The sequence below is a fragment of the Erpetoichthys calabaricus genome, chromosome 13 (genome assembly GCF_900747795.2).
Source record: "Erpetoichthys calabaricus chromosome 13, fErpCal1.3, whole genome shotgun sequence".
Lineage (NCBI taxonomy): Eukaryota > Metazoa > Chordata > Cladistia > Polypteriformes > Polypteridae > Erpetoichthys > Erpetoichthys calabaricus.
The window spans coordinates 3,401,073-3,412,500 of record NC_041406.2 but is presented as its reverse complement, the minus strand read 5'-3'; the positions used below and the strand labels follow the sequence as shown (position 1 = coordinate 3,412,500).

At 46.1% G+C, this 11,428-nt stretch overlaps 1 protein-coding gene across 1 annotated transcript in view; it reads right to left on the bottom strand.

Moving 5' to 3' along the window:
• LOC114664078 (collagen alpha-6(VI) chain-like) overlaps positions 1-11,428 on the bottom strand; it is a 353,886-nt gene that overhangs the window by 158,297 nt on the left and 184,161 nt on the right. Inside the window, exons 20-23 of the mRNA XM_051936115.1 lie at positions 10,375-10,437; positions 8,551-8,616; positions 6,147-6,200; positions 3,935-3,970 (exon numbers count right to left, since the gene is read on the bottom strand). Coding sequence (XP_051792075.1) covers positions 3,935-3,970; positions 6,147-6,200; positions 8,551-8,616; positions 10,375-10,437 — 219 coding nt within the window. The remainder of the gene's footprint in view (positions 1-3,934; positions 3,971-6,146; positions 6,201-8,550; positions 8,617-10,374; positions 10,438-11,428) is intronic.

The following is an 11,428-nucleotide window of genomic DNA, read 5'->3' as shown; positions in this document are numbered from 1 at the left end:
GTAAGGAATGAGCCTGCCAAATTTCAGCCTTCCACCTACACGGGAAGTTGGAGAATTAGTGATGAGTCAGTCAGTCAGTCAGTCAGTGAGGGCTTTGCCTTTTATTATTATAGATATATATATATTATATATATACATATACATACACACACACACATATATAATATATATATATATATATATATATATATATATACACACATACACACACACATATATATTATATATATATATATATATATATATATATATATATATATATATATATATATATATATATATACACACATACACACACACATATATAATATATATATATATATATATATATATATAAAACCTCATTGTCCCAGTGTTTTTGTTTCTCACTTTATATATTTGTTAGATAGATAGATATCTTCCCATGGGCTCACCACCTATGGGAGGGGCCAAGGAGGTCGGGTGCAGTGTGAGATGGGTGGTGGCCGAAGGCGGGGACCTTGGAGGTCCGATCCTCGGCTACAGAAGCTGGCTCTTGGGACATGGAATGTCACCTCTCTGAAGGTGAAGGAGCCTAAGCTAGTGCACGAAGTTGAGAGGTTCCGGCTAGATATAGTCGGACTCACCTCGACGCACAGCTTGGACTCTGGAACCAATCTCCTTGAGAGGAGCTGGACTCTCTACCACTCTGGAGTTGCCCCCAGTGAGAGGCGCCGAGCGGGTGTGGGTATACTTATTGCCCCCCGACTTGGAGCCTGTACATTGGGGTTTACCCCGGTGGACGAGAGGGTAGCCTCCCTTCGCCTTCGGGTGGGGGGACGGGTCCTAACTGTTGTTTGTGCGTATGCGCCAAACAGCAGTTCAGAGTACCCACCCTTTTTGGAGTCCCTAGAGGGTGTGCTAGAGGGCATACCTTCTGGGGACTCCCTCGTACTGCTGGGGGACTTCAATGCTCACGTGGGCAATGACAGTGAGACCTGGAAGGGCGTGATTGGGAGGAATGGCCCCCCCGATCAGAACCCGAGTGGTGTTTTGTTATTGGACTTCTGTGCTCGTCACGGATTGTCCATAACAAACACCATGTTCAAGCATAGGGGTGTTCATATGTGCACTTGGCACCAGGACACCCTAGGCCTCAGTTCGATGATCGACTTTGTGGTCATGTCGTCGGACTTGCGGCCACATGTCTTGGACACTCGGGTGAAGAGAGAGGCGGAGCTATCAACTGATCACCACCTGGTGGTGAGTTGGCTTCGATGGTGGGGGAGGATGCTGGTCAGGCCTGGTAGGCCCAAACGTGTTGTGAGGGTCTGCTGGGAACGTCTGGCAGAGCCCCCTGTCAGAAGTAGCTTCAACTCCCACCTTCGGCAGAACTTCGACCATGTCCCGAGGGAGATGGGGGACATTGAGTCCGAATGGGCCATGTTCCGTGCCTCTATTGTTGAGGCGGCTGACCGGAGCTGTGGCCGTAAGGTGGTCGGTGCCTGTCGTGGCGGCAATCCCGAACCCGTTGGTGGACACCGGCGGTGAGGGATGCCGTCAAGCTGAAGAAGGAGTCCTACCGGTCCCTTTTGTCCTGTGGAACTCTGGAGGCAGCTAATAGGTACCGGCAGGCCAAGCGGAATGCAGCTTCGGTGGTTGCTGAGGCAAAAACTCGGGCATGGGAGGAGTTTGGGGAGGCCATGGAGAACGACTTTCGGATGGCTTCGAGGAGATTCTGGTCCACCGTCCGGCGTCTCAGGAGGGGGAAGCAGTGCAGTGTCAACACTGTATATGGTGGTGATGGTGCGCTGCTGACCTCGACTTGGGACGTTGTGAGTCGGTGGGGGGAGTACTTCGAAGACCTCCTCAATCCCAATAACATGCCTTCCAATGAGGAAGCAGAGCCTGGGGACTCGGAGGTGGGCTCCCCCATCTCTGGGACTGAGGTCACCGAGGTGGTCAAAAAACTCCTTGGTGGCAGGGCCCCGGGGGTGGATGAGATACGCCCGGAGTTCCTCAAGGCTCTGGATGTTGTAGGACTGTCTTGGTTGACACGCCTCTGCAACATCGCATGGACATCAGGAACAGTGCCTCTGGATTGGCAGACCGGGGTGGTGGTCCCCCTCTTTAAGAAGGGGGACCGGAGGGTGTGTTCCAACTACAGAGGGATCACACTCCTCAGCCTCCCTGGAAAAGTCTATTCAGGGGTTCTGGAGAGGAGGGTCCGTCGAATAGTCGAACCTCGGATTCAGGAGGAACAGTGTGGTTTTCATTCTGGTCGCGGAACAGTGGACCAGCTCTATACCCTTAGCAGGGTCCTGGAGGGTGCATGGGAGTTCGTCCAACCAGTCTACATGTGTTTTGTGGACTTGGAAAAGGCGTTCGACCATGTCCCTCGGGGAATCCTGTGGGGGGTGCTCCGGGAGTATGGAGTACCGGACCCCCTGATAAGGGCTGTTCGGTCCCTGTACAACCGGTGTCAGAGCTTGGTCCGCATTGCCGGCAGTAAGTCGAACCCGTTTCCAGTGAGAGTTGGACTCCGCCAGGGCTGCCCTTTGTCACCGATTCTATTCATAACTTTTATGGACAGAATTTCTAGGCGCAGCCAGGGTGTTGAGGGGGTCCGGTTTGGTGGACTCAGGATTGGGTCACTGCTTTTTGCAGATGATGTTGTCCTGTTTGCTTCATCAGGCGGTGATCTTCAGCTGTCTCTGGATCGGTTCGCAGCTGAGTGTGAAGCGGCTGGGATGGGAATCAGCACCTCCAAATCCGAGACCATGGTCCTCAGCCGGAGAAGGGTGGAGTGCCCTCTCAGGGTTGGGAGCGAGATCCTGCCTCAAGTGGAGGAGTTCAAGTATCTCGGGGTCTTGTTCACGAGTGAGGGAAGAATGGAGCGTGAGATCGACAGGCGGATCGGTGCGGTGTCCGCAGTGATGCAGGCTCTGCATCGGTCTGTCGTGGTGAAAAAGGAGCTGAGCCATAAGGCAAAGCTCTCAATTTACCGGTCGATCTATGTTCCTACCCTCACCTATGGTCATGAGCTATAGGTAGTGACCGAAAGAACGAGATCGCGAATACAAGCGGCTGAAATGAGTTTCCTCCGCAGGGTGTCTGGGCTTTCCCTTAAAGATAGGGTGAGAAGCTCAGTCATCCGGGAGGGGCTCAGAGTAGAGCCGCTGCTCCTCCGCATCGAGAGGAGTCAGATGAGGTGGCTCGGGCATCTGATCAGGATGCCTCCTGGACGCCTCCCTGGTGAGGTGTTCTGGGCATGTCTAACCAGGAGGAGGCCCCAGGGAAGACCCAGGACACGCTGGAGGGACTATGTCTCCCGGCTGGCCTGGGAACGCCTCGGGATTCTCCCGGAAGAGCTAGAAGAAGTGGCCGGGGAGAGGGAAGTCTGGGCATCTCTGCTCAAGCTGCTGCCCCCGCGACCCGACCTCAGATAAGCGGAAGAGAATGGATGGATGGATGGATGGATAGATAGATATGAAAGGCACCATATAACTAATAGATAGTGCCACACACATGTGTTTTGGAGACAACTAAATGGCTTGAGTACATGTGATTCCACACCGGACCATGGGGTGGCGAAGTGCACTAATTCTTCCTCTCAATCTTTTGCTGACCATTCTAGGGAAATCCCGCCCGGCTCTGGGGCAGCCAATGACATCACTTCCAGTTCCGGTCCTGATGACATCACTTTCTCCACTGGCCTTTAAAGCTGCCATCTTGTGTATAGAGAATCAGTTCTGTTTTGGACTTGTTATGTAACCATGACAACTCTTTTGCATCAATTTCGCAGCCAGGAACAATTATAAGGGTGGCTGCCCCAAACCTTTTCAACGTCTTCTGGTCGTTTTTGTGACAATAGATAGATAGATAGATAGATAGATAGATAGATAGATAGATAGATAGATAGATAGATAGATAGATAGATAGATAGATAGATAGATAGAATTAAATGCTTTGTTACCTTCACACCAGGGGGTCCTCTTCGACCTTGTGGACCCTTAAAATAAACATAAAACACAGCAGTGGTTAGCAGTGCACTTTGGAGAGGCCAGCAGGCTGCGTCACGTATTAAATGTGAATATGGTGGACACGCAAACCCTCTTTGGGCTTTTCTTTGAGGTTTGACCTTTTTCACCTCAACCTTGGGCACATATGGACTTGATCTGCAGGACTGGTAGGACTTTAATATTCTGGGATTGCCGTAAATCCTGACATGACGCCATTTTGACTGAAGGTAATGTGGATTTTGCTTTTTGTACAGTTGGCGCACAGCTTATATTTAAGATCAATTCAGGATCCTCAAACCATTAAACCTCAAAATAAGACAAACGTGACACCCCAGGCATATTAATGGCAGTGAACTGAAGCCGAGTAGATCCTGAATAAAATCAAACCAGCTCAAATCTGACATTTGGACCAGCAGTGTATTTCTGCAAATCACTTCACTTCCAGTGGCTCTCACTAATGATTTCATCTCCTTTGTTTTTCAGTTACAATATCCTTTTTCTACCCACATCAATGAAGCAACATTTTAAAATTGCCTCTGAATGCCCTAAGCCATAAGAGAGACCTATGGACTAGCTGGGGCCTCGTGCCCTGCACAACGTGACAATTGTAGGACATCACACATCCGGCGGTCTTGGAGGAGGCTGGCGATTTTCGGTAAGCAGAATCATTTCTAGTGGTGCTGACATTCAGCCAAACTTCTGTCTGATTCCCCACCCATTGTCTTTTTCTTTTATGTATTTTGTCTCCATATGATGATGATGGAGGGGGCGGGCCTTGCTGACATCATAGCGATGGGCCCGCCCCCTGCTTTATAACAGCTGGGCTATTTGGGTGACTTGTGCTCCTGTGTCTCCAGCTCCTTCTTTGATCTTTGACTGTGTAAGTTCCTTTGTCTTTATGATTTTTCTGGTTCTTAATTTTGTTTAAAAGATTTCATTTTCTGGATTTCAGATTTGGTTTGCTTTTGTCACTCAGGTTCCTTTATGACTCTGCTTGTTGCCTTTTGTTCTTGATTGGTGTTCCTAAGAATTACTTAAGAAGGAATGACCCCGCATATGATGTACCATTCGACTTGTCTTCATGTCTCAATATGTAAGACGTTAAGCATTTGGGGGTCTTTCCACCTGCTTTGGCCCCCTAAACCTGAAAACCCCTCATTTTAGGTAATTTTTGTACAGGAAATTCAATCCTGATAATAAAGAGTAGACCAATAGGCATCTACAGCAAAAATATTCAGAAGAACTTGAAGTTTTGTGGGCTGCATCACCCAACCAGCCTCAGGGGTTGACCTTTAATGGGATACAGTGGGTCAAGGATACTCCTTTTCATTAAACTGGAAAAACGGGGATCAATAATATCATTACGTGGAGTGTCATTTTATTCTATCTCCAGGTAAATGATCACAAATTTGATCATAATTTTGAAATTTGATTCTTCACCGGTGGTCCTAGCCCTCTGAAAGTCTCTCCCAGAAGGTTAAAATGGACACATTTTTCAACATAAGCATGTGGGGTAACATAATTTTAACTATTTCGAAGTCACATTACGAATACGATGTTATTTTGGATCTAGGCTGTGGCACGAGTGTGTGGCAGAGGGTCACCCCCCGGGTCTCTGCCAGGTATGCAATTCCACTTTGGGCTGAAATAGGGTGCTACCTCTAACTTTGTCACCTTCCTTTGTCTCCACAGTGCCAAAGAAATGTCCCAGTGAGGGCAACTGACTGTGCCCCTTGCGGTCCAGCTGCTATAACGCCCAGGTGCTCCGAGACCAAGCGACCAGCTCAAGGGAGCTGACTGGCACTAAAACCATATGTACTTACTACTTTAGAAGGTTTTGTTGTAAGTTGTCGTGTCTCTAGTAGTAGGAGGGTGTTGTGCTGTGGTTGTCAAGGGGGAGCAGGCAAAGATGGTGGTCAAAAATCAGAACGCAAACCGTCAACAACGTGGGATGACAAAAGGGCAGAAGTGACAAAGCCAAACCAACAAGCATTGTGGTTTCACCGGGGCTTCCTGTTTCTTGTCCTTCTGTTTATTTATTAATTAGAGTGTGTGCTTTTCTTTCACAATAGTGGTGTCACGTCTATTGGTTACAGAATACGCTTTTGGTTTTCTTTCTTGCCATTTTGTATTTTGTTCTTCACTAACATGAAATGTCAGACTTACTCGGTTTCCTGGAGGGCTACCACTTCCGGGGATGCCATCTGGTCCCGTGTCACCCTGTGGAAAGACATGAGACAGTAAGGCAGGGCTCGGCGCCAAAAAGACAAACAGCAGAAAGCCAATCATAATGAAGGTCGCAGCTCAGGGGCACAAGAGACTACCGGCCACTTCAAATGCCTGTGTTCTATCGTCAGTGAAGAGGGGGCTCATTACGTGAAGTCGTTTCAAGGGCCGAGCAGACAAATAAGAGACCTGCTAGAATCTGGAGAGACGACCAGATCAGCCATAAGGCCGAGTTCAGATTCCTGCATGTTCTGCTCCTGTCAGTCTTTTCACATACATGTGAATCCTGGACCTGCGACTTTAACAGGCTCTCCTGCTACAGATGATGTAATGCCAGCTTATTCTTATTCTGTGGTGAAAAAACCCAAGCAATGGAGATGAGGGGCTACAGAACCATTCTGGGAATTTCCTACTTTGACCGTGTCACCGAGGACGAGATCTGCCTCATCGACCCAAACAATCAGGCAACTATGAAGGCCTCCTCACGATAGCAAAGAGGTCAAGTCAAGTCAAGTCGAGCTTTATTGTTATTTCAACCATATACATTAAAGTACATAACGTATATACTCACATATAAGTCGGGTCTTGAAACCCGAAAAATCGATCATAAAATCAGACCCCGACTTATACGCCCGTTCAAAAATACACCAATTACATTTTTTGTTTTTACATCTTCTTGCTTCCTCCAATCTCACGCCAGTTTCTCAGACACATCGAATTTTGTTGCAGTAGCGCAGTTACCAATTTCTTTCACCACTTCAACGACTTTTAATTTAAAACCAGCTTCATATTTTCTTCTGATCGAACGCTCCATCGTAGATAAGGATTGCTCTTATGATAAAGGTGTATGAGGGTGTGAGATACAAAAAAAAAAACACAAATCAGTGCAAACGTCACTTAGGAATAGTTTTGGGTATCACCGTGTGGTCACGTAGGCACAATACATAAAAAAAGGCTGTGTGCTCTGTGGTTGCTCTCTCAGGTTAGTGTTAGCATATCATAATCTCTTGGACCAATAGCGCAAGTGTTCCGCATTCGACTTATACCACCGACATTATAAAATACCAGAAATTATACGGTAAAATCAAGCCCCGACTTATCTGCGGAAGAACTTAAATGTGAGTATATACGTAAAATACTTCTGAGAAATGAGAGTACAGTAAAGGACCAAAAATCTGGGAGCAAGAACTCTGGACTTTTTAACATTTCTGGGTTCTGTGACAACACACTACGGACGCACAGCATGAAACAGATGCTTCCGGAAAAATCCGTGCACACCAGAAACAGAAAACGCCAGTCATGTGGGACCGAGTTTTTGAAGTGAAGCTCCGCCTCCCCTTCTCATTCATTGGTCTCTTCAGTTTATAAAGTCAGTCCCGTGTGACTTGCGTTTCCTATTTATGGCGTGTGCTGATTTTTCCAATTATCGTATATACTAACATATAAGTTGGGTCTTGAAACCCGAAAAATTGATCAAAAAATCAAACCCCAACTTATATGCCCATTCAAAAATGCGACACTTAATATTTTTTTACATCTTCTTGCCTCCTCCAACCTCTCACCAGTTTCTCAGATGCATCGCATTTTGTTGCAGCAGCCCAGTTACTAATTTATTTCGCTACTTCAACGACGTTTAATTTAAAACCATCTTCACATTTTTTACGATAAAGGTGTATGAGGGTGTGAGATACAAAAAACACAAATCAGTGCAAACGTCGCTTGGGAATAGTTCAGATATCACCCTGTGGTCACGTCGGCACAATACATAGAACAAAAAAGGCTGTGTGATCCGTGGTGACTCTCTCAGGTGGGCGTTAGCCTATTGAAATCTCTTGGACCAATAGCGTGAGTTTTCTACCTTTGACTTATATGACCAACATTATTAAAATACCAGAAATTATACAGTAAAATCAAGCCCAGACTTATCAAGTATATGCAGTAGTTAGATGAAATAACGTCCTCCAGGACCAAAGGTGCATCACGACAAGAGAACGCCACCACTCAGACAGCACTTCATACAGATCACAAGAATATGAATGGGAGGGAGAAATAAATAATATAATGTCTACACACATATAGCTGCATATATATACTAAATATTCAAATACCTAATTATGAAAATATATATCTAACAAAAAGGACTTTGGGGAGGAGGGAGGCACATCAGAGAAGCTACAACAAATGCAAACTATAGATGTCATGTCGCAAGATCTGAGTGGTAATTCAGAGCTTCATGGACTTGTCCTTCATCTTCCTGACGCGTATCAAACTGAAGAAAGAATAACCAGCGCCATAGTCACACAAGTCACCCCAGGTCAGAGGTCAGCCCCCGTAGGTCACCCACCTGTATTCCTTGTCTTCCTTTTTGCCCTTTGGCACCCCGAACAGTGCTGTCCACGCCTGGATCACCCTGCAGAAGACAAGATATTTCTTCAGATATAGGAAGTGCTGGAAAGCCAAAGAAGCAATTCCACTTTTAAACATAAAGAGGGGTTGGAGAAGAATCCCGAATGGGAGGGGTGGAGCTTTACATGCCCAGAAGACCCAAATAATGGAAGGACAGAGGGAGACCACCTCTCAGGACTATGGACTCCCCTGAAGTGCTAGTCGGTGTTGCCTTTGAGTTAGATCAGATTAGGTGAACTTTATTAATCCCAAGGGGGGAAAATTTAGATGCATGCAGCAGTAGAAACATAAACTCATTGGACAAATAATACCGCCAATCAATTGATAAATGAATAAATAAAATAAATAAAAATAAACTTAATGAATACGCCAAGTAGAAGCTTCAATCACTTGATAGCAGTGGACAGAAAAGACCCCCTGAGACACTCGAGTACCTCTGAGTCAGCCTGGGAACTGAAGTGCTGTTGGGCAGGCTGGCGGGGTGCCATCAGAGGGTGCCCAACTATGAGGGGCTTTCACCCCACCCAGAAGTGTTTGCCCCATGCAATGTTATGGCAATGGAAAATTCTCTGGCATAAAGGGAGCCACCTCACCTCATCTCAGGGAGTTGGAGTTGGGAGAGAAAGGGAAGATCACACACCTGGGGAGTTGTGCTGGTGGTGGTCTTCTGTTAGAAGAAGCTCTGGAAGGGGATTTTTGCAAAATAAAAAAGTAAGCTTTTTTTAAACTAGGGACTTATGGGTTGTGTCTGGGATTTGGGGTATCTGAGATGCCCCCTACTGGCCACAAAACACCAATCTACATCGTGAAGCTTTGAGGCTTTCTTTCTATTTGTGCCGAAAAAGATTTGAAGCTTTGAAGCCTCAGCCCCCATATGAACAGTGACATCTGGTGGTTAACTGAGGTCAAGGCGAGCTCTCAAGAGTGCAAGTGAAGCAGCACTCACTGTTTCAGTCTCATGTCACCAGTTAAAGGTCAGAAAAGTCTGTGTTGATTTTATTCTGCTGAGGTCCTTGTCGATTTACATGATTTAACTTTTGAATGCCGTTTACCGCTGTTAGTCGCCATCTGTCACCAAAGCTCCCCAAATCTCTCTCTCCTCACAACTCAACATTGTTGAATGAGAATAATGCATTTTATATAGATAGGCTACCTGTTAATTTAGCGCCAAAGCTGTCAAACTGACAAAATGGCGTCAAACCGATAGAGTGCTGTGAAGCACTGATGACGTTCGAAGCTTCAAATATCACGGGTCACGTGACAGTGGCGTTTTGACCCAGTGAGTCAACTCTCTACACTTCAGATTGACTGACACAAGCTTCAGCGCTTCGGGATCATTTTCCCATCTCTACCTTTATGTGTAAAGTTTGACTTTTAGTGGCTTTGGCTGCCACTACCAACATCTCAACAACTGTATCTGTCACAGGCTTTGGGCGCACTTGTGTGACACCCTTAAGGAGCAATACTTCCTCAAAAAAAAAAACAAACCTTAAAACCCCCAAAACTTCATTGAAGTGAGGATTGTGTTTTGCAACTGCAAAGTCGCATGACAAATGAGCTGTCGTGCAAATTTAGCTAACCAAACGACAAAGGAGAGACTCAACAGTTACCGTCCTCCCACTGCTTGCAAACCCTGATGGTCATCGTTATCACGGGGGGGGTCACACCTGTGCCTCTCCATGGCATGCTGACAGGTCAGATGGTGGCACAACATCATAAACTATAATGAAACTCTACTTTGGGTTAAGACTCGTTCACTTACAGGGTCCCCTCTGAGTCCATCCTCTCCACGATCTCCTGGAAATCCTCTGACACCTCTGAAGCCCTGAAATGAGAAGAACATAAGAACACTCACTGAGACAGGCTGCGCTGTAGGAGTGTTACTGAGAATAAAAATAAAATTCAGAAAACCGGGGTGTAACGAGCCATTAGTTAGAAGAAACATACGACAGGAGACCATTCAGTCCGTAAAGCCCATTTGTTTAGCTAATCACTCAGCTGTCCCAACATCTCATTTCAATTCTTCTTAAAGGTTGTCGAGGTTTCTGCTTCAACTCCAAGTCCCACAACTCTTTCCTGGCTTCTGTCTCAAATGCACTTCTCCTTAAAAGTCCACTGATGTCCTTGAGCATCTGAGTCCCCCCTAAGCTGAAAGAATTCTGCTGGATCTCCTTTATGGGTTCCTTTGAGGATTCTGAAGACCTGGATGAGGTCCTCACAGAGTCTCATCGTATTTTAAACACTAAACAGGTGTCCTTAAGTCCTGGGGTTCACCTGGTTGCTCACATCTTCATAGGTTCAAGTGCTGCTAAGTCTTTCTCGTACCGTGGTGTCCAGAACTGCACACAATACTCCAGATGGAGAACACCACCCTATAAGCAGCATGTCCTCCATAGTTGTGAGCTCCAGAGCAGGTACTGGCACTTCAAATGGTGAACTACAAAGCAAGTGTGAGCAGTTTAAGAGAATGAGACACAGAAATGTTGGCCAAGTAATCATCAGACCTAAAAAAAAAATGTCATCTGAAAACAACAAATTCACATAAAAATATTCGAGTCCTGGATTTGCACTTCTTGCACGTGACAGAGTCAATCAACAGTCATCTTCGAAAAAGAATTTCTAGGCAGCCTCACACCCAGCAGTCCAAGTTCACACGTTGTGCTGTGTGTTTAGATTCTGTCTTCCTTCTTTGGTCTTTTCATTTTTGTATTTTCTTCATCTTTCCTCTCTCTTACTTTTTCCATTCCCACTATCACTAAATAAAAGGTCTTCAGGTGTGTAACTTCATGACGAATTCTATCACAAATAATCGTTCA